This window comes from Ornithodoros turicata, chromosome 2 (assembly GCF_037126465.1).
Source record: "Ornithodoros turicata isolate Travis chromosome 2, ASM3712646v1, whole genome shotgun sequence".
Classification (NCBI taxonomy): domain Eukaryota; kingdom Metazoa; phylum Arthropoda; class Arachnida; order Ixodida; family Argasidae; genus Ornithodoros; species Ornithodoros turicata.
The window spans coordinates 90,306,912-90,330,544 of NC_088202.1; the positions used below are offsets into that span (position 1 = coordinate 90,306,912).

A 23,633-nucleotide genomic window follows, 5' to 3' on the forward strand; every position below is an offset into this window, starting at 1 on the left:
ACAACTGAATGAACCCAATAGCTGCGAGGAAGAAATACCTCATGCACTTAGGTTGCAGTTTTGTTTTGTTCAGTTTCGGTTTCGAATTTGTTTGGCAACACAACTCACCGCTGTGTAAATCGTAGTTCCGATCTCTCACAACGCACATTACGTCTGAACCATTTCACGAAGCGGCAACTGCCAAAATTTATTTTGGTTCAGTTACGGTTCAGCTAAAAATACAGGTTTTTAGCAGTTTTCAGTTCAGTTTCAGTTTCGGTTCCGATCCCTAGCCTTGCCGCGTGTGGCACAACGGTGTGACGATATCCACCTAGTTCGTTGTACACATCGGACAATAGCAACAACATGTCAATAAGCTGGTGAACAGCGACGGTGTGCCCTAACAGACTTGACCGCCATTCAGACTCCCAAAAGTGCTGGAACCGAAAGCCGCGGTGGCATCACCTAGCTGTACGGTTCAGAAGTTTTAGAACAGGATTTAATCCAAGCACACAATCTAAAATGGTGGTTCGAAGTCGCTGCCGCAGTGCCAAAAATAGTCGTGTTAGTGCCTGTTCATGAGGGTTTTAGTCCAGAAAGTCAGGCCTTCTGGCATGAATCTGACCAGAAAAATGGTAGTAGAAGTGTACTAATCCTATGGCGAAGGTTACGGTTCCCTGTGGGAGTCCGAAGTATCGAACCAGTCCGAAAATCAGTCTGGTACTGTATGGTGAAAGTGATCAAGTGCTCGTAAGAAAGCTGGACTCTATCAGGCACGAAATGGGAAGACAGCGCGGTCCCGCTGGTCACTAACGGCCGGTGATGGCAGAGTGGCGGTCCAGATGACGTCCCCATTTGGCCAGGACAGATGTTGAATAAAAGTACGGATCAGCAGGCATGTTACCAAAGGAAAGATAGACGTTTATTAATGCTTTAGGTTGGTAAAGGACCGAATTAAATAGTTCATGAGATGTTGATGCGTCGACGCTGGCCGACGAACTCTCGTGGCCCTGCTGGCGCCCATCGCTTTTGTGGATGGGCGATGCCACAACGAAGACGATGATTGGACAGCGGCAGTTATGACGATGCTGCTGCCGCTGCTCACACGACCTCCACATTGATGGATGAACTGTCCTCAGTTCAGGAGGCACTTGTGGGATACGGAAATCTTCCGGTCGTGAGGTTTTCAGGTTGTGAGGCGGTCTTGAGTCGCTGATGAATGCAAGTCTGCTTCGACTTTGATGGTCTTGGTTTTTCGGGTCTGGGTTGATGATTCCAGGGCTTCTCCAGAAGATGCTTGATGTTCAGCAAGAACAAGCAAAGAATGAATAAACATGAGACCTCACTCGTGTGCAAAGCTACGCTAATGAGGCCTGGTAAGATCACATGGAGTGTAATTGGTCTAAACCAGGAATGCAATGTCCGCAACTTACGATACACGCTACGATAACAAGGCGTGTTACGCTAACTCGCAGAAGCAAAACAAAGTGAGAATACTCAAAATATTTACGAGAGGACATGTTTTGTTCTCGCAGAGCAACTGATTTCTCCGAGAGGCGTCAGTGGCAAAGTATTCCACCGTAACTGCGTACGACTAATGTGGAAATGAAAAACTAACGCTGGCTAGTGATCGAAGCCATGATGCGAAGTAAATGCATGACGTTCTACTCCGATTAACCGCTAATCAGCCAGTGAGAATGCTCTGCAGAACAAAGAAAAAGTAAGAGCTAATGAATGTCGCTGACCTGCGCGAGGTTACAGCCTTCAAAGACAAATCCGGGAAGGCCCTATTATACTCCGAATAGGAGATGAACGTAGTAGTGACCACTGAAAAATACGGAATAGATGCCGCAGGAAACCGGACCCAAACGAAATTTAGAACGTGCCTCATGCCGGGGCAAATGAAATGGAACGATCTTGCCTCATAACAGAATGGAAATGCTGCTGATCCTGTCGGCTGAGCCATGTCAGGCACGAAATGGGAAGACGGCGTGGTCCCGCTGGTCGCTAAGTGCCTGTGATGACAAAGTGGCGGTCCAGATGACGTCCTCATCTGGCCAGGACAGATGTTGAATAAAGGTACGGATCAGCAGGCATGTTACCAAAGGCAAGATAGACGTTTATTAACGCTTGAGGTTGGTAAAGGGCCAAATTAAAGAGTTCATGAGATGTTGATGCGTCGACGCTGGCCGATGAACTCTCGTGGCCCCTCTGGCGCCCATCGCTTTTGTGGATGGGCGATGCCACGATGAAGACGATGATTGGACAGCGGCAGTGGTGACGATGCTGCTGCTGCTCACAACTCTGACCTGCAGACTAATAAAGTCTTACTGGCAGAGTAGCAAACATGGAATGAAAATGAGTGCAATGCAAAGGTAGATAACTCGTGCCTGCTTATCTCCATCACCTTTTCACAACAGCTTTCTATGATGTCTCTAATATTTGGCTAATGAAAAATAAATTGCCGTTCCTTTTACACTGCCCCGTATTAATGCTACCCTAACCCGCTGTCCCAAATGAATGGACAGTAACGAAGGATAGAGAATATAATTGTCTACAAATCAACATTGATGAAACCTGTTTGAGAAGGGTGTGAGCTTTTGGGGTTTTCCAGAATTTGCCCCTGAGTTGCGCATCAAGTAATTGAGGTAACACCCAACTTCTCCCCATATCTGCCTCCTGTTGCTTCTGTCACGCAACCAGAACTACGAAAATCAGAGAGACTTCACAAATCAGAGGAGAACGAAAGGGAATGAGCATGGCCCAGTCCGAGCGTGAGAGGATAAGATTCAACTTAGAACATGGAAACCGTAAGCTCTTTGATTTCTTTTTAGTGGCATCCCGCAGCCGAAACCACGCCCTGTGCTAAACAATAAAAATGGAGGTTTCACAAACAAAAAAAAAAGTGGGGAAAGGTGGTGAGCATAATCCTCTATGAATCATCGGGTGTAGCAGGAATTCCAACAATTGAGACTTTTTTTTTTACTTTGATGCTGAGAAGTGCATCTTGTTGACGTGCCTCATGTGAAGGCTTGTAACAGCATCACTTTAAGCAAAGTGCGTTTGTCTGTGTTGAAGAGAGATGGAAAGTCGTGGGAAGATGTCTCAGCCTTGGCTAGTGGCTCTGCAGAATACATGAAGACGTCGACTTGTTGAAGAAAGAAGTTTGAGATAGCTGTGACAGCGAGACTGTTACCATCCTGCATGCGAAGGATGTGGAGCACCTCGGTTCAAGAGCCCCCTGTCACAACAGGGTGTGGTTGACATAAGGTCAGCTGTGATAAAATTTTGTGCATTTTTCAAGCACTCCCAAGTCAGTTGCACGTGTCCTTCAGTGATATATCTCTCTCCAATGACCTGGCACTCAGTGAGATCAAGAAACCTCCCAGCATTGCACCAGTGTGTTGGTACAGCTTCTACAAGACACTTTCTGCTGTTACTGAAATGTGGGGCTGTCTGACTGACTGCCAAGGTGGCAGATACGAGTGCCATGCTCTGCAGGAAGAAAACCACTGGGTTAGCTAAACCTATATATGTTCAAGATACACTTAAAGTGCTCTCTGCCACACAGGAAAAGCTGGAAGGTGGGAATAGTCTGGTTGAGCTTAACTTAGCTGTCTACATGAAGCAGATTCAATTCAGTTGTTTATTTCCAATTCAGCGATGGGTGAGGCCAGGGGAAAAAGCTGCAAGGTGCAGCTTGACGAGCTCACCGGCCCCTACAACTGTAGGTGACAGCAGGAGGGAAACCAACTGATAGCAAAGTAAAGCACACCCTGCACGAAAACAGACTATTGAGACACTACTAAATACTGCTCTAAACACAAAACTAGACTCTACTAAACATTAAACAAAGAAAGTACCGTATTTTCTCGACTCTAAGATTACCCCTTTTTCCAAAATCTAGTGCTACAAAGTGGGGGTCGTCTTAGATTGTAATATGCACGCCACAACGAGGTCAGGGGAGAGGCGGAAGCAGGTGACTGGATCGACCAATAGCGCGGCGCGACCGATATCACATGTTGCGGTGTTAGTGCAATGCAAATACGGTAATGCGGGCACAATGATGACTGCATTCGTTCTTCATTCACTGTAATGACGTTGGTCTCTGGCGTTTGGACGAAAAGTTAACACTTTCGTAAATACTGCAACAATTTAGCGGTGGCAAGGCGGTTTCAAGTATCGGAAATAAGTGTTACAAGGTGGCTAAAACAGCAGCGAGAGATCAAGAATTGTGCCAGCGCAGTGAATTTTGGACACTTGGTGCAATGTGCCTGACGACGGCATCGTGCACACTGAAGAAATAGGGTTTGTCTAACTTTTTGGACGGAACGGAGGACAATGAGTTGTGTGCATTTATCAACAAAGAACACAGTAGCGTAGAAAGTGACTATAAATAAACTGTATTGTGCATTGATTCCAACTGCTATACTGCCTCCCAATCCCTGTTAATTTTTTTCGAAATTCGTGTACCCTAAACTCGGAAGGTCGTCTTAGATTCGAGGAAATACGGTACACACTTAAAATCCATAATGGTAGAAGAAATAAATATACGTAACTTAATTTTGAGTAATTATGGCTGGTAGCTGCTTCCGAGATATACGTGAAAAGTCAATACAGTCGCCGACCGATTTTTCGGATGTGCTCGGTTATTCGGACTCGTTCACGGAACGGCCACGGGCCCCATAAAGTTGATGTATAAGAACGTCCCAAATTTCGGACACCGTACAGCCCCTTCGCTCGATATTTCGGATTCTGTTTGCCCAACCAGCGAATCTCTCTTGGGGCGACGAAAAATATGGGTATCATCTGAAATTCGTATCAAAAGAATTCAACCAATTAAAATATTGAGGCAAGAAAATAGACAATGATTCTTCATTTTCCATTCCTCTGCGTGTAAAGGTCTGTCGTAACACTATTGCGTCTTCATTTTTTATCATCGGCATGATTCAAAAGGCCCAGCACTGCTGTCCGCACGCGAGTCGCGCAACAGTGCTGTAGAGCGAGCTTCACCTAAAACACGCAGGCGTTAGGTGAAGTCGACTTGCGGAATGGTGGTGATCTCGGTGCCTCCGTCACTGTACAGTGACGAAATGTGGCTTCAGGAAATAGAAGCTGATGTTATCAGGCAGAACTGAAAGTCCGTTAGGAAAGTATTGACAAGTTTTTCCAGCCTACTAGTGCTTAGTAAAGTTGACTTTGAAGCAAAAGGCTTTTGCACGATCCCCACAGAGTCCAAAAAATCGGACGGCGACTGTACCTCTTATAGTCAGGATATTTAAAGCACGTGGCAATCTAGTACCTAAGCTTAGCATGCCATATGTTGTGTGAAACCTAGAGGTATGCCAATGTTCAAAATGCCTACTAGAATAGGTGCGCGAATTCAGTCGTAGACCTGCTGAAGGACTGAGGTTAGCGACTTTTATTGCAGTCTCTTTTTTATGCCGTTTAAGTAATCTTAAGTAATCATATAAATTAAAGATACTTATAATGTTAAACTTCATCAGTAACACTCCTGTGTGATGGACATAGTTCTGATTAACTGTGGCATGTAGAACCCTTTTTTGTAACATGGATTTTGTTCTTATTGCTGGAGGTAGTTGTGTCCCAGACCACGCGGGCGTAATTCAAATGCGACAAGAACAGGAAGTTGTATAATAAAAGCTTAAAGGGACCATGAAATCATTATTGCGAATTTCGAGTACTCTGCAGGAAACCGTTCTCATGATCCCTCACTATCGTACACACATAGACTTTTAACCGTATTCGGTACAACGGGGGCGCAGTTATCAGACAAAACTAGCAGGGCGTTACCGCAGGGCCTTGGAAGCGGGCTTACGTCATCGCCATCCAATTCTCTGAGCCAGTTGTGAACGACGAAGGGGACACACCCTGCGGGACCATGTTTCGTTTCATTTATTTCACCTTAAATGCCCTTGCGGGCACTACGTACCTGACCGGTCAACGCCGGTCAGTGGGGTGAGCGCCTTGTCCCTTTGCCGCCGTAAACCAGTTTTTCCAGTTCTCGCAGAGAAGTGGGCATAGAAGGAGCAGCCGAATAATGACTGAGCCAGGAGCAATGCTTTTTCAGAACCCCGAACAGCCGAGTAGCAGACGACAGAGGAGTAGCAGACATTTCTCTAGACCAATCACCAAGCGTTCTCCTTATAGCGTCAGCGCGAGGTTCCAGGCAGATCACAGGCTGGTACTGCTCTTCACCGCCGTTGCGCACTGTCGCTTTTTGTCGCATACTTTAAATTCAATTTCTGCGATAATTATGACTCTGCGGTGTGAATTACTTCGCATGGTGCATCTTACTGGCCTACTTAACAGTTTTATAGGAAGAAAACAGGGTGTTAAAAATGGCTTCTGTGCTACTTTAAGTTCGACTGTGTGACACTGTTGTACACTGTGTTAGCATAAAAATGGCAGTCAGCTTGCAAGAGGAACTTGGAACTAAAAGATGGGTATCGAATAAGTCAAGGTGATATCCGGAAACAAGCAAGGTTCCTTAACTTACATGTGAAACATGCGACGAGCAAAGATTCCAAGGCCTACAATGATACGTTTCCTCTTTCGACGAGCCTGGTTGACATACAAAGGAGGGTTGTACGCGTACATGAAGGAGAACCTGCCAGGAAACTGTCATGGATCCATTAAACTATTGGGTAATGACTTCTCATTATCTATATCTGAGGCTAGCAATAGTGGCTTTACTTGGTGGGCCAACTGACAGTTGCGATGTTGAAAGGTCCTGTGGTATGTACAGAGGGTAGAAAAGTCACTGATGAGCTGTGACACCCTTAAAGGAGCACAAGCCTCCTCAGTCACTACTTTTTATAAACCATGCAGTTAATGAGGCCTGTGCACATGGCATCACGCGCAGCCTTTGTGTGCCTTGGAGCCACGTGACATGGTAGAAATGGGGAATGCGGGGAATGGGGAGGCACAGGTCTGTCCATCCATGTTGCTCTGATGTCATCGTGGTGCCGTCTGCTGATTTGTTTTGTGGGATGTAGGCAAAGAGAGGGCCCATTAACATATGTGCGACCTTCTGAGACGAGGGAATAATTGAGCATGTACGAAAAATCTGTTGGCGATTGTACATCACTGCAGTGTGCAGATTTCCCAATCTGACAGCAGCAGCAAGTGCTGCAATTGAGAGGGAACAGCGAATTCATCCATTCAGAACACTACAAAAGGAAAGTGCTGACTTTAAATGGGGTTCAGTCCCCATTGGAGTACCACGATGATATCAGCGATGACGTTATTTCCCTCTCGTTTCGCCCTGCAGTGCAAGTTCAGGGTGACTATGTTTGTGTCGAACACCTTGTTCAAGTATGTTTGTGTGCATTTTTCCTACAAAAGATATTGCCTACAAAGAATTTGTTAGTCAGCAGGTTAAAGCAACCCTTTTCATGAGGTGCCTGAAGCGGAAAATATTGAAAAATGACTTTCTGACCTATAAAATGAGTGCACTTGCTTTTGTAAACAAGTTTGCTGCACAGTTGTTCCTTGTAGTACACAATATTATTGGTTGCTTAGGATACCTTTTCTTTTTACATTTGTAGTACATATAACAGACCTAATGAAGCTGATCTATACATGTAATATATGATTTATTGAAATTTTATACATGAATTCACCTGAATTTTGTGCTATAGTTGAACTTTGCGCTATAGTTGAACTTTGCAGGCATTTCCTGAAAACCTCACGCTCCTCCAAACCAAAACCCTTCACAGGACACATAATTTCATAGCTTAGGTCACTATAATGGAGTGAGTTATTGTGTATGAAGATGAACTACTGTTGTAATCTGTTTGTCTAGCTTTGAGGGGTAATACTGTAAAGGTAGAAATATTTGTGAATTTTGCGTCAAACTTTAGTTCACGAAATTAAGGTTTCGCGAAATGTAGGTAGCGGCGATGAAAGAGTTAGAGTACTGGAATTCGTGACTATGTGAGCTCCACAAAGACAAATCGTCTTACTTGACGACCTTTATTCTCCCCAATTCATTCTTGTCAAACAGTTTATAATTGAAATTTTGCATAACATCATGCATCGTAAATTTATTTTTGTTGTGATTTTCTTTTATGCAGAAGCAAAAGATGACAAGTCTTAAGGACGTGACACTCGCAGAAGCTGGAAAGCATGGAACGCTCAATGAATTTGCATTCTTTGACAAGGTTAGTTAATGGTCATTTGTCGAAGCTCACTACTCGCATATCTCAGTGTTCAATGCACAACTTTGCCACCGCAGGTTCGACGAGCGCTCAGAGGGCAGGAGGTGTATGACAATTTTCTTCGCTGTCTCATTCTTTACAACCAAGAAATAGTGTCAAGGTCAGAGCTGGTCCACCTCATAACGCCATTCTTGGGGTATGCAACATTCTAACAACTCATCTGCAGCACAGAAATTTTCAGCGAGGTGCACCAATGTCTTTGCATTTTTCTGCACCTACAGGAAGTTCTCTGAGCTGTTCAAGTGGTTTAAGGATTTTATTGGCTACAAGGACTTGGGTGGTCAGGTGGAACCCATTCCTAACAAAGTTTCCCAGCAGGAAAGGATCTCTGGTGACCTTTCGATGGAAATTGGTAAGCGGTTTCCAAATAATTTTTAATATTTATTTAAAATAAATTTTTGAATAATGCTGCAGATTACCAAACTATTTCTATTCACCATTTTTCCCAGACTACTCTTCCTGCAAGCGATACGGTGCCAGTTACCGAGCCTTGCCGAAAAACTATGTACAGCCCAAGTGCAGTGGCCGCACGGCACTTTGCAGAGAGGTGAGAACACGTGTTCATGCTGATAGTTTGACACACTGATGTGATGTACCACTCACTAGCATATATGTATTTTTTGCCAGGTTTTAAATGACACGTGGGTGTCATTTCCATCTTGGTCTGAGGACTCTACGTTTGTGAGTTCTCGGAAAACGCAATATGAGGAGTACATCTACCGTTGTGAAGATGAGCGGTTTGAGGTGAGCTAGAGTAACACTTGAATTGCATCTTTCTGCTTTTTGGTTCTCGTCACGATGTCTATTTCGTGCACCAATTAAGAGCAGTCTCAAGTACAACTTCTCGATCAATGATCAGGCTTCTAGGAGCCGTAATATCCACAAAAGCCTTCATTCAGAATAGTCAAAGATCTCAATGTTTGTCAATGTAGCCCTGTTGCATGGTGCACTAACATGAGAAAATGTGTTCTGGCCAATTTCTAGTAGTGGAGCTTCATTAAGGTACACCATAGGTTCTCAGACCAGGTTTCGCGAGCAGCTTCTCATCTACATCACCGTTAAGCCACTGGAACACGTGTCCCAGCTTGCTACAAATGCGCGAGCTATAGGCAAACATTGTCTCAGCCATGTACAACAGGCAGCGGTATGACGAAGTCATGTTCTGCGCAGTTTCGAGGGCTTTACCTGGTCATGGGAGAGGGTGGGGTCACTCAGTTTCTCCTTTCTTCCTTGTTGATAAATGCGTGCGCCTCTCCTATTGTGCACGTGTCGATGGGCAGCAAAATTTTGCATTGCTTGCAGCAGCTATATTCCTGTCACACTAGTATGAGAAAGTATGCAACAGCATACTACAGCAGATTGGCTTCAATATGGACCTTCAGTATGGTTATATGGATAGTAGAGAAAATCTTCCGTGCATAATTTTCTGCAAAGTTTTGGCCAATAGCTAGTGATGTTTTCATGCCATCTTGCTACAAAACATCCAGCATGCAAGAACAGAACAAGGGAGTGTTCTGAAGAGAAAAAGCAACAGATAGGATTGCAGAAGTTAGATAATGTACTTGTGTTCCTTGGGATTTTGCAAAAGTTGTTGAAGGGCACCCTGAGGTGGAAAAGTTTGAGAACCTATGAGGTAGACAGTGACAGTGGTTATGATCATGGCAGTGATGACAGTCCTGGTTGATGGAAGAGTTCCCTCCTTGCTTCTGCACACTTTTTACTGCTTCCGTAGCTCAACCTATTGTTGTGTCGTAGTAAGTCTGTTTGCTGTGAGATTTTCCATGCCTTGTTCACCAGACGCATATTTTTCGCAAACTCAGTGGAGGCTTTGCAACTTTTCTCTCTCTGGGCACGATTTGCCTATAAGGAAAGGAATTTTACATTCAATCAAACAAATTTACTCACATTTTGTGTTCATTCACTGTTAATGTAAACAACGAGAATTAGCTGAAATTGGCTACCTGGTATATTCTAGCTGGATGTGGTGGTAGAAACAAACCTGGCAACAATAAGAGTGTTGGAAGCTGTGCAAAAGAAGATGCAGCGCATGTCAGCTGAGGAGCGTCAGCGCTTTCGTCTGGATGACACGCTGGGTGGATCTTCATCAGTCATTCAGCAGCGAGCCATCAGGCGGATTTACGGTGATAAGTCTCCTGACATCATTGAAGGGCTCAAGAAGAACCCGGTTGTTGCAGTGCCTCTTGTGTTAAGAAGGTATAGTTTTCTTCACTTATGGGATGCAGGTCATTTGTTGTCGTGAGGGAAGTCATGAAAATGTACACTTTATTGGTTGACTGGGTATTAGCAACTACATGAGAAACGTGTGGTACACTTACAGAACGAAGAGACACACAGACTTAAGAAACATGACTATGAACGACACAAAAAGATTCTGTGTAGTAACATACAGGCAGTATACCATAATAGGGGATTTTAGACTAGGGGTTTGCCGTATCAATCCACTGGCGGCGATGCTGTTTGTTTTACACAAAAGGCTTCGGAACTGCCCATATATTATAGGTGTTCCAAAAAGATACTTTTCATGGTGGAGTTTTTCTGCCTGTAGTAAAAACGAAGTTGAAATTCCTGCGGTCACACTCAAGAAGAGGCATGTGCAATGTAACAACAATGAACCACGCGAGGGATTTTGCCTGTGTGTACCCTGTATTTGCCTAATACGTACTAAATTGCCTTCTAGGTTAAAAGCGAAAGAAGAGGAATGGCGGGAAGCTCAAAAAAGCTTCAACAAGATCTGGCGTGATCAGAATGAAAAATACTACCTGAAATCCCTCGACCATCAAGGCATCACCTTCAAGCCAAACGATGTAAAATACCTGCGGTCAAAGAGTTTGCTCAATGAGATAGAAGCTATTTATGAAGAGGTAGGCACCGTATCAGACTGTTTCAATTGTCCTGTTCAAACCCCTTTCTGGAGTGCTCTAGCTTTTTCTTTTTGTTGTATAGCGGCGAGAACAGATAGAAGAAGGTGTGGCGGATGTTCCGTCTGGTCCACACATGACCTTTGTTTATCAGGATAGGTCTATCCTGGATGATGCTGCCAACCTCATCATTCACCATGTAAAGAGACAAACAGGTGTGTATTTCTGTTCGCATCATCCTGAAGTAAGGTAAAAAGATGTACCGTATTTGACCGCGTATAATGCGAAGTGACATTTTCACTGTCCCACAGGAGAAAGGCTAGTACGAACCCTCAAATATAGTGGGATGCGGGATTGTTGCATTCTCGTGCGGGAATAGTTAAAACTGCTGATGCTGGGCAGAAGTGGATCGGATGCGAACACTTTAGAGATGATTTATTGGACAAAAACATCATGCGTGAGGCCTTTCGTTTTCTGCGATTCCGTGGTTCCGCGAAATTTCGCGGAATTCGGAATTAATCGCGGAATCCTTCGTTTGGCACAGAGTTTCACGGAATCCTTTATTTTTAAGGGTGTGTGGATATTAGAGTTCTCAAATTCGAATCGAATATCAATCCCTCGAAGTATCCAATTCGTTAATCGAAATACCCAATATTCAGGCTTCCGGATAATTTGACTATTCGCCGAATACGAACGACACCTGACGCTTCCCTGCATGAGGTGAAGCCGCCCCTACAAAATTGAAACCTGCTTTACGAAATTGTTTATGATGCAGGACAAAACAGACAGATTGTAGTTTAGCTTAGGATAACATTAGCCCAAGTTTATTGTGTATACTTCACCTGAGGAAGGGGCGGCGCCCCTCCCGTATGCAGTTTAGCGGTAGCAGTGGGGGATTTTTTTTTTATATCTGGGAGGTTGCCTTCAAGAAGTTAAGTCTTTTAAATAATGGCTACAGCCCAAGAACAAAAGGGGGTGTACTAAAAATGTATTCCCCAGGGCATGTATTGTAAACTCATTCCTATAAAGTCTGTAGATGCTCAAAGATCTTTCAGCAGGTATAGAATGATTTCAGGCGACAGACCGAATCAGATGAGAACACAAGATATCATGTATGTAATGCTGAGCCAGAACAGTGCTTTATAACATATTTTTTGGTTCCCACATTATCCAAGAAAATAAAGTGTCTCCCATTTCATGCAGCTGTTGACTGCTCGCCGCGGAAAATCACGGAATTTACAAGTCAGTGCCATGGAATTTTGAATTTGCCCCAGCAGAAAACAGAGGGCCTTAGTCATGCGTAACCAATCGCAGCTGCGCTGCTTACACTTGCTTGCACAGTATTTTTCCGAGGGTTTCGCTTGGCATGCATGTGACCTCAGAAAACCCACGTGGAGACTGTATGGCGGAATCTATCGACTACTGATATTCTAGCGAACGCTTGTGGTTGACGAATGTGGCAACATTGGCACGCGTCACTTGCTCTGTCCGGGGAAACGTCCCATGCCTTTCGCCCTCCCTGCTACAGTGTCACCACCTTCCGTCGGTGCTCTCGCCCACTACTGCAGTTGAGCGGCATGGTTCTGTGCTGCACAAACAAAGTGCTCCCTGTTCAGGGAAAAATCTGGTTGTACCCAAATCTCTAAGTGTGCGATCGGAGGGGTAAATTCGGGGAAAAATCGGGTAAAACCCGAAGACCTCGGACCCTAAGGTGACCTGACGTGTGTAGCATTGCCAAACTGCAGTGAAGCTGAAGATTTTCAACATGCCTTCTGTAGGTGGAAGGAGATTCTCATACTGTGATTCACATTCTGTGTTATGCAGGCATCAACAAAGAAGACAAGCAGAAGATCAAAGAGTTGATCCGCCAGTTCATTCCAGATCTGTTCTGCCTTCCAAGGGGTGAACTCTCAGATGACGATATGGAGAAAGACGATGGTAAGTGTGTTACAGGGCTTTGACAAAAATAGGTGCTTCAGTACTTGCCTTTGGCATAGCTTAGTGGGAAAACAATGCTGTCTGATACCTTAAGTGTATGAGTTCTGCCTGGACACGACTCGCAGGGTACCTTTTTCACAACTGCTTATGCGCATAACATTGAGTGCGCTGGGCAAGGTTATCTCCGTGTTGAATAGATGGCACTGAATGGGGATGACAGAAGTGGGGACTAGTAAGCTTGTTGGTTCCACTCCGGACCGGTTTTGGTTCTTTGTGCTACCTACGTCGGTGTGTTTTGGCACGCGCTGTGGGTGGTTCGTTGGACAGCCGCTAGGATATGGCGCGTGTGTGAAAAAGGTCCATTGCTCACACAATTTGTGTGCAACGCCACCACCACCCCAAAATGAGATAGAATGCCCCCTCCTATAGCTTTGGAAATGCGGGTGTAGAAGGAATTTGTAGGTGTTTAAGCTATCTGATTTGGATTTGTGTTGTACAAGTTTTGCTGATGCTTGTGTTTTCATTAGAGATGTGCGAATATTGAAATTTTCGAATACGATATATTTACAAAATTGTCCTTCGAATATCGAATATCACGTCATAGAATAACGGCTTCTAAGAGTTAATTAAGTTAATTAAGCCCTGAAAACAAGCATCGTCACAGTTGTGTTCTGCTGATCCTTAGAAAAATGTCCCAAGTGCTAATGGGGATTACCGTATTTACTCGCATAATTTGCGCACTTTTTTTACCGAAAAATGACGCGAAGGTTGTGGGTGCACGAATTACGCGAGCCGACTTGAAAAATGTGCAAAATCTGTTAAGAGATGGTCCTTTAGGTGAATAGTACAATACAACTCGGTGATAGGAATCTCACGGGGTAGCGGAAGACATTCGTATCGTCCGAAATTCGTATAAAAAAAATTACACCAAAATAAAAATTTAGGCAAGAAAATAGACAGTGACTGTTCATTTTCTATAACTGTCAGTGAAAGAAGTCGGTCGTAAGGATTTTCTCTCTTCGTTTTTGGTCAATGCTGTAAAAATTTGCGAGATGATTCAAAAAGGCCCAGCACGTGCTTTCCACGCTTTTTCTAAAGCGAGCTTCTCCTAAAGCACGCATGCGTTAGGTGAAGCCAGCTTGCGGAATGCTGACGCGTATGTTCCCTCCACGTGTTCTGGTCGTTTTATTTTCACAACTTTTTTAGTGAAAAGTGGGGGTGCGCAAATTATGCGATGGCGCAAATTACGCGAGTAAATACGGTATGTATTCATGTATTGGCTTAGCATAGGCATACATGCTTATATGCACATGTACAGTAAAATTATTTTTACAGTGAAACAGTGTGCTGTTCTCATGAGGCAAGGTGAAAACCGCAAGAAAAACTTTCATTTCAAAAAGCTTTCATGAACAGCGAACACCTGTGTTGGCATTGTAAAATGCTGGTGAAACAGACAGAATGGAAGTAAAGAGCAATGACATGTTCAGAATGTGGGATGGTTTAGTGATCAGCATCTCAAAAGGTGAAGGTGGCAAGTGGTCTCTTCATGCATTGACAATGCCTTCCGCATTTGTCATGAAGGCAAGAAATTGCACGGTTTCACTGCTCTCACGCGTGAGACCATCTTTATTGACGGTAATGCATAGTTTGGAACGGCCTCATGCATGATAGTGCAGTAAAACTGCAATCCTCTACGATGTTGTATGGTTGTAGCACGCGTGATTGTTTCCGCGACGTTCGTGTTCAGCGCTCCTTTCATTTCATGGCGAAAATCTGCATGCGGGCCTCAAACTTTGTCGAGCCGACGGCGACGCGCGTGAGTCGCGAGCAAAGGCTATATAAGCGTCTTGCTATCATCTGTAACAACAGTTAATGCAGTTTCAAATGACTGCAGCGTTATTGTCGTCCTAGTTGGCACATTCATACGGTCGCAGAGCATCGGAGTTGGAGAAACTATGTAGAAATATCAACACGTCCCACTGCTCGATTATCGCCGTCATCGCACGTGACCATGGTTCTATCATATATCGCTGACAACCACAAATCGAAACTGAAAAAAACGCATTTGAGACGCAGGTTTTGGCTGTGCATGCAGTGGGACGGTGAACAGCGGTGTTCGACTCAACGTCAACAAAATTTCTATATTTAACCGTAATTTCACCGAACTGTAGGCCTCATATGAATGTTCAGTGTTCGTTAGCAATCCACTAAAGCCGTGACTGTGCTGACGATGTATGAAACGTATCGCAGTCTCGGGTTTCGCTGTTGAGGACTTCAAAATGGCGGCTCCACACGACTGCGTACTGGTTTCGGTTACCGAACATATAGTGACTCATTCGCAAATGAGCGTACCTCGGAAGCTCCGCGCATCTCTTTGCAGCTGTTCTACTATGCATGTTCGTCGCCGCAACGTACAAATTCCAGTGCGCAGCCCGCAACAGCTTTGTAATAAGCTGCTATGATATTCGAAAAAAATCGAATATTTGAACTTTTACGAATATTCGAAAACTTCGAATATCAAATTTGCGAATACGAATCGAATATCGCAAATATTCGATTCGTATTCAAAATTTTGAATATTCGCACACCTCTAGTTTTTATAAACCGTCGGTGACCTACCCTTTGTAGTGTACAATGGTTCACTCATCTTCCCTCCTTTTCTTTCTTTTTTGCTGTTCAGATATTGAAACAGAAGATGGAGAGAGCCAGCCTCTGCCTGGATCTTTGTCCAATCACCAAGAGGAAGGGCCTGGTGGGGACGTTCCAATGGGAGAGGACAGGCATCCCGGGAATGACAATCCAAAGCCTCCCCCTGATGGAGGGGGGTCTCCAGAAAGCAATAAAGATACTGGAGCATCTCCTATGCACAATATATACTCGGTGTGTGCCACCTTGGCTTGCAGATCTTTGCATTGTGTTAAGGAAAGTAAATCAGTTATAAATACCTTCTCATACGTTGTTTGCAGGACGATTCTTATTCTCTCTTCTTTGTGAATGACCATTGGTACCTGTTCTTCCGGTTACACCACTTGCTGTGTGAGCGGTTGACCAAGATCTACCGACAGGCCATGAACTTGGCAGCGGAAGAGGCAAAAGAGCGCAAGGACCGCAAAGAGTCAACAGCAGTTGCCCTTCGTCTCAAGCCTAAAAGTAAGGACATGTATCAAACTAGAACATCAATCATAGACAGGGTCTGACTTTTCCGGGTTAAATCCGGTTCCACCCGATTATTCCCTCGTAAATCAGATTCGAACCAATACGGGTTAAACCTGATTTCTGCCCGAATTCCAATCAATCATGTTACAATATCTGGTATATTGTAACAATTTGCGAATAATGCGTCTTTGACCAATATGTGCCCCTTAGACAACGGGCTGTTTGCTGGGCAGACAGAAAAAATAACTCGATAACACCTGATTGTACCAATAGCACTCGATCTTACCCCGAATTTCAGATGTGAGCAGCAGTTTTCCTCGCATAATCAATGCTTCCCCTTTATGGTGCTGCGTGTTTAGCTGAAAAAGGTTTGTTTCTTGCAAATTATGCGACTAAATGCAGCACAGTAGAAGCCTCGTTAAAGCATTCTTGGTGGGAATGCAGCAAAGGTATGTAACAGAAAATGTTAGAATATTGCCCCAAATGAAAGATTGACATGAGCATTTATTTATGCCGAATGACAAATCTGATCTTTGTTTGTTGTCGAGCTACCCTCACATCGATAAGAGCAGTTTCGAATGCACTTAGTTCACGATATGCAAGGCACAATCCCCATGGATGTATTGTTGAATGACAGCAAAATTGCTGCCGCACCGAAATTCACGACTCATAAGAAACGAAAATGCCACACCTCTAAAACTGAACAGGATCACGTGACAACGATAGCAATAGTGATGGGCATGACCGCCCATCTAGAAATGTTGCCAACACGCTGTGACGCTGCTGCTATGCGCGCAAAATGTCGACATGCTCTACACTCGGGGAGGGCTGGTAAAGTTCTGCAGAACTTTCCTGTAGAATCTGGAACTATGTATTCTTCTTTGGTGGTGTGTATTTATGAAGTTCTGCTGAGTATTGTGTGTGATGTGTAGCAGCTGCAGTAGAGTCAAGGTGGCACTGTATCCATAGGGGCCTGTGTTTTAGGGTAAAACCCGGTAAAGCTCGTTTTTACTCCCTGATTTGCATCATCGTCACTTAGGGTAAAACTCGAAACAAACAGAAAACTAACTTGGGAAACTGTCAATTCAGCCACCAATACAGGCTCTAGAGGACGCTATGTTCCACATCTCATGTTCATGTAAAACACGAGAAGTCCTTATTATTTTCCACCCGATATTGCCCGATTTTTCCTTGTTTTATGGCCCCTGAGATAACACCTGGTTTTTACCCCCGATTTTAAAAAACATAAAACCCGAAAACACAGGGCCCTATGTATCCAGCAGTTTATCTTAGCTGCACCGTGGACAGAACCTAGCAAACCTACCTAGTAGTAGAACCTAGCAAAGTTTGCATTTCCCTCCCCAGGTGAAATTGAGGTGGAGGACTACTACCTTGTCTTCCTCGACATGGTGAAGAGTCTTCTGGATGGGAACATGGAAACAAGCCAGTATGAAGATACACTGCGAGAAATGTTTGGCATTCATGCCTACACAATGTTCACCTTCGATAAAGTGGTGCAGAATGCTGTCCGGCAGGTAAATTTATTTACTTCGGTATCTGTCTTTCTTTCTTTTTTTCCTTGTCTATTTGGGTATGCGTTGTAAAATGATGCTTCAAGCTGAATCTACTAAAATAGGCACATGTTTTTGCATTTGCTGCTCCCAAATTTTCATCGCATTTCATAGGCCTGAAGAGGGAAGTTGAGAATCAGTTTTCAACATGTATCACATATAGCGTAGAGCACTGATGAGATCCATGCTTGAGCCTGATTACCATGTGTCACGCAGGGCAGAAGGACATTTGTAAAAACTAATCTATAAAATGACAGAAGAATCTTTCTGGATGGTACTGTGCAGAGTAAGAAATATCGGGCGGGGCTGTGTATGGGTGCACGGCCGTTTGGTTAACGTGAAACGTTTACAATGTATGAGTGTCATCTTTGCTCACTATGTCCATTGGCGCTGGGACAGCAGCGATACAGAGGCTCGCACCGTGTCAACTTTGCGACACTCGATAAACAGTCTTGCTCGCTAGGCGCCACACATTGGGGTACTGGTGTGTTGCCCAGGGCCTCCTATTTCCAACAATATGCGCAACTTGTATTTCCGGCTGGCTGCACGGCTGCATTTTTGCATATGCTGTGGCCAACATTTCGAATTTAAAAATTTTTTTCACATCTATTAAGGTTTTCACAAAGAAATAGTGGTAAAAGTGCACTCGTTATTACTGAAGTCGATTGATCTCAACAAGCTCTACACACAGTCATCCGAATCACCGTGCTACCACGTCTGGGTCGCGAGTTCCACTGCACAGAAAGTTCCGCACAGTTTAGCACCGGTTTTGATTATTTGAAAGAGCACAGAAAGAGCTTCTGTCACGACCATTTTTTCAAACCAAGCCGTTAACCTGACTGCTAAAACGCACCATGCAAAATGATTCACTCGACAGATGCATACATATCGCTGAATTCGATTTTGAAAATCGCGACTGTGCGCAACGGCGCATAGGTGGGGAGTAATGCGTTACAAAGTAGTGCGTTACCGGTAACGCGTTACAAAGTAGTGCGTTACCGGTAACGCGTTACATTCGAGTGGTGCAGTATGGTAACGCATTACATTGCGGAGAAAAGTAATGAGTAACGTAACGTCATTACATTTTTAATAACTAATGCGTAACGGCATTATGCGTTACTGCGTGTTCAGGAACATTGCTTCGTCGTCTAAACTTGAAAGCTTGAGCGATCGAGAACTGTGCCTGCCGAATCCGGGAAAATCGATTTTTTCTATCAACGATGACAAGAAAGTCACATCGACACACATGAAGAACGCAAAAGACGTGTTATTGACCTACCCTGGTTGAGATGTCACCTTTGTCTACCACCTCTGTTTTTCACTCCCTCTGGTATTTTTCGGACGAATGGGGCAAAAGCGGCAGAAAAATAGCCTCTATCCACTGAACAAGTAACAAAGTACCAAGGGATTGGTCGTTTGGATTTGGACTGTGTGAGATAAAAGGCCACCGTCTCTATCAACCTTGACAAGGAGCACTCGCTGGTCATTAGGCGTCCTCTCAGCCCAACAGGCGAAGCTCACGTATGAAAATTTTGAATATCAACTACTTCTGCGTTGCAATAAATGGTACATGTAAGTTGTGTTCATGCGTGACCCTTGTTTGTGCCCAACTTTCTTGTATCGATTTGCGGAATGCGCTTATGTGACTCAACCAAAAATGATACATATTATAAGGACGACTGGTGAAGTAATGCAAAAGTAACGGTATTACTCATCAGAAGTAACGGCGTTAGTAACGCGTTACCTACTGCCGCAACAGTAACGAATAACGTAACGTGTTAGTTTATTAAAAAGTAGTGAGTAACAAAATACAGTCAAACCTCGTTACAACGAAATGCGATACAACGAAATTCGCGATAGAGCGAAATAATTTGGATTCCCCGGCAGATGGCCATAGAGATCAATGTATTTTAACTCCCGCTACAACGAAACACTTTTTAGCCGCCGCCTCGATACAACGAAAGAACGAGATAAGGTTTATGACCCCAAAGCCGACTTTAGGGTCATGAAAACAAAGGGCGCGAGCTGCGTCCTGTTCCCGCGGCGAAAGATGGCACGCGCGATTATGGTCGGGAGGAATCTGGTGCCTACAAAAGGAAGTCTGAGTCATTGGAAGGCTTCTCCTTTTCGCGCTTGTTTTGAACCGTCCGGTTGCAGCCAACTAAAAAGAGCACGAGACGCAAGGCGCCATCGCGCGCGTGGGAAACGCTTCGTTCGCGTGGCGGCGTAAATGACAAAATCAGCCTAGATGATTTTCTTGACGTGGACAAACATGCCGTAGCAACGGAGAGCCTTACGGAAAACGCACTGTCATAGACGTAGAAGGTTTGCGGGAGATCGCAACACGATATGGAGAAAGCTGCGGAGGCTTCGGCGGCGTACGAACAATGCGTGACACCGCGTCTTCTAGGCACGACGCAGACGCGTATAACCGGCTATTTCACGCAAGAATAAAATGCTGTAGGTGCACCTTGGCGCTGTATTTGTAGTTGTTGTCATTTTTCACGAAAAACATTTCCGCATCGTCGCGGGAGTTATCGACATTTATCTACAGCGCGCACCCTCGCAAAGGTCGCGATCCGTGACCTTCAATTCGGTACAACGAAATGTTCGATACAACGAAAGAAATTGCAGTCCCCGTGGGTTTCGTTATATCGAGGTTCGACTGTAAAAGTAACTTCCCCACCTATGCAACGGTGGCAATTCCCGCAACGAGCCGCCAGAGTCGTTTTGACGTCATCGCGGTGCAACCCGCTAACTGGTTTACTTGTTTGGAGAAGCGTCGTCTGCTACACAGAGAGAGAACAAGGAGTAGAAACGAAAAAAAAACAAGTGCAAAAAGCGCTGGCCCCCGATTGGAGCGCGGTCTCTCTTGTAACCCTGATGATCACAATCCTCCTCCTCGTTTCGGCCTGCAGGGCGAGTCGAGCGGGAACACGTGCGTCGATGTTCGGGGGCGTCTTATTCCAAGAAAAATACTGCATACAGAGAATTGTTTTTCGAGACAAGTGCTGTGGCGATGAGCAGTGAACCCCAAGTGCCGATTAGTGGTTGAGCAGCCACGCTGCAGCAACGTTGCTGCGATCATAGCACTTCATCAATACGACAAGCTCAGAGGCAAGAAATTAGAGCAGCCTCATTAATACTCAATATGTGATCTGTTTTTTGGGGGGATCTGTATCAAAATGTAGCAGATGCCAAGTTCACTTTTGTTTTGGTCAGGGAATTTGAAGGCTCCAATTTAGTTGACACCCTGATATAATAATTTATAAATAGTAATGAGATATTCCCTCTTTCTGTGAACTTTTGGTATTACAGTTTGTAGATTAGGTTTTACAATCCAAGGTGTTGTAGCGATTTTTGCTGCATTCCGATGAGTGCTGCATTCCAATGATGTCATTCGCAATACTTTGCAATTTCATATATTCCCACTTAAGTGATGTGTCCCCAACAGCAGTATTGGTGTCAAGATGTAATAATGGTGGGCATAAATCTTTGTGTGCTACTACATAGTCCTTCTCCTTTTTTGCAGTTGCAACACATAATGTGCGATGAAGCCTGTCAACGATGCATGGAGCTCTTCTTGGAAGAGCAGAAGAGCGGAGCAAGTGGTTTCGCCACAGCTACTCAGAGGGCAGCCATGGAGGCTGCATATCAGAAAAAAGCGGAGCAGGTTTTAACCAATGACACGTGTTTCAAGATAGTGCTGGTACGCCACGATGCCTATTTGTTCAAATGAGCTTTTTTCGTTCATCACATACAGGAAATGAGCTAACTTGCATTTATGCCCTGTAGTATCAGCGAGAGGCCAGACTGACGATAGAGCTGATGGACACTGAAAGTGATGCCTCTGAAGATCCTGTTGAAGTGAAGTGGTCCGAATACGTCGAGAAATACGTCGTTGGCGATGACTCTGTGTCGGACGAGCTTCGAGAGCAGCTGGCCAAGAAGCCGGTCTTCTTACCAAGGTTGGTACTTGTACATCTTTTTTTTTTTTTTTTTTCCGTGTTAGCGCCTTGAAGCAGCCATGACTATGAGTGTGAACCATGAACCATGTGGCTATGAGTGGCGTACAGATGTGGAGAGATGGAGAGAGGACAACGGGAAGGAGTGGGTGATAGGGGGGGGGGGGGGGTTAGTATGCGTCCTGGGCCGACTTAAGGGGCAACTATGGCAACATCCATCTGGAAAGTCCGCTGGAAAGCCTCAGACAGCGATGATTGGCTGTTGACGCAGTGTGTGGCGCTCAGGTTATGGAAGAAGAGGGGGACGGTATGGATGAGAGGCTTGTATATGGTTTCATGTTCGGCTCATTCCAGTAAAAGTGGTTGAAAGTTGCGACCTGTTCTTTCCAATTCAGTGTCTAACCGTGTGTCCTTATTCTTGTCACTAAAAATGGAGTTGTACCAACCGGCCCTACTCTTTCTGTTGATTGTATTGTATTGTATTGGCTTAGCATAAGGCATACATGCCTATATGCAGATGTGCAGTCAAATTATTGTTACAGTGAAACAATGTGCTGTTCTCATGAGGCAAGCTGAAAACTAAAAACAAATTGCAGTTCGAAAATCTTTTATGGACAGTGAACACCTGTGTTGGCATTGTAAGTGCTGATGAAACGGACAGAATGGAAGTAAAGGGCAATTAAATTGTCAGAACGTGGGATGGTTTACTGATGAGCACATCCCAGAAGGAAAACTAAGTTAGCAACTGCTCTCTTCTTGCACTGACAATGCCTTGTGCATTTGTCATGTAGGCAAGAAACCACATGGTTTCACTGTGCTCTCACGGGTGGTGTCACGTGTGAGACCATCGTTCCTGACATTAATAATTACATAATGCTTAGTTTGGAACATTCTCATTCATTAGCGCAGTAAAACAGCGATCCTCGACAATGTTGTATGGCTGTGCTTATCATGTGCGATTGTTTCCGTGACGTTTGTGTTCAGTGCTTCTTTCATTTCTTGACGAAACTCTGTGCGCACGCCTCTAAACTTTGTCGTGCCACAAATCGGAACAGAAAAAAAAAAGAGTTCGAGACGCGGGTTTTGGTTGTGCATGCAGTCCGGCACAGGGAACAGTGGTGTTTAGCTCAACGCCAACAAATTTTCAATATTAACCGTAATTCCACCGAACTGTAGGCCTCACACGAATATTCAGACTTCATTGGCAATCCACTGAAGCCGCAACTATTGCTGATGACGTATGAAGCGTACCACGGTTTCGCATTTGGCTGGGACGGACTTTAATGGCGGCTGCACACGGCTGTGTACTAGTTTCGGTTAGAGATTGTGTAGCAACATATTCGCGGACGAGTGTACCTCGAAAGCTCCGCACGTCGCTTTGCAGCTGTTCTACTATTCATGTTCGTCACTGTTACCGTAACATATAAATTCCAGCATGCAGCCCGCAACAGCTTTTTAATAAGCTTCTATGACATTCGAAAGAATTCGAATACGGTAGTATTTGAACTTTTACAAATATTTGCAAACTTCGAATATCGAAATTTCGAATATTCGCACACCTCTAATTTTATGGTAATGCGCATGCTGTTTTGGAGTACGAAGTTTTAAAAAAGCGCATGCTAGAATTGAGTAAATATGGTGTTTCCACGCTAGTGTATGGTTTACTGGTACCTGCTTTTCAGCTTGAGCAGCCTATTAGCATGCATATGAAGATTTGTGTCTACGTTGATGTTCATTTTCTGGTGATAAGTATTCGGTTGTAGTAGCCAATTTTTTATTTGTTTTCACTAACAACATTTGACTTGATTTTTTGCACCTCAGAGTTATTTACGATTTACATCCATGTTTGGTCCTTCAGGACCACTGCATCACCTCAATTTTCCGTATGTATTTCAACACAGG

The 23,633-nt window shown here is 44.4% G+C and overlaps 1 protein-coding gene across 3 annotated transcripts in view; it reads left to right on the plus strand.

The window, feature by feature from the left end:
• Positions 1-23,633, plus strand: part of LOC135385752 (paired amphipathic helix protein Sin3a-like) — a 39,037-nt gene that overhangs the window by 12,775 nt on the left and 2,629 nt on the right. For all 3 annotated transcript variants that reach the window (XM_064615244.1, XM_064615245.1, XM_064615246.1), the window contains exons 11-24: positions 8,079-8,165; positions 8,240-8,358; positions 8,444-8,574; positions 8,672-8,769; positions 8,850-8,966; positions 10,198-10,436; positions 10,921-11,104; positions 11,187-11,316; positions 12,926-13,039; positions 15,720-15,919; positions 16,006-16,189; positions 17,561-17,730; positions 21,299-21,475; positions 21,562-21,734. In XM_064615244.1, coding sequence (XP_064471314.1) covers positions 8,079-8,165; positions 8,240-8,358; positions 8,444-8,574; positions 8,672-8,769; positions 8,850-8,966; positions 10,198-10,436; positions 10,921-11,104; positions 11,187-11,316; positions 12,926-13,039; positions 15,720-15,919; positions 16,006-16,189; positions 17,561-17,730; positions 21,299-21,475; positions 21,562-21,734 — 2,123 coding nt within the window. The remainder of the gene's footprint in view (positions 1-8,078; positions 8,166-8,239; positions 8,359-8,443; positions 8,575-8,671; positions 8,770-8,849; positions 8,967-10,197; positions 10,437-10,920; positions 11,105-11,186; positions 11,317-12,925; positions 13,040-15,719; positions 15,920-16,005; positions 16,190-17,560; positions 17,731-21,298; positions 21,476-21,561; positions 21,735-23,633) is intronic.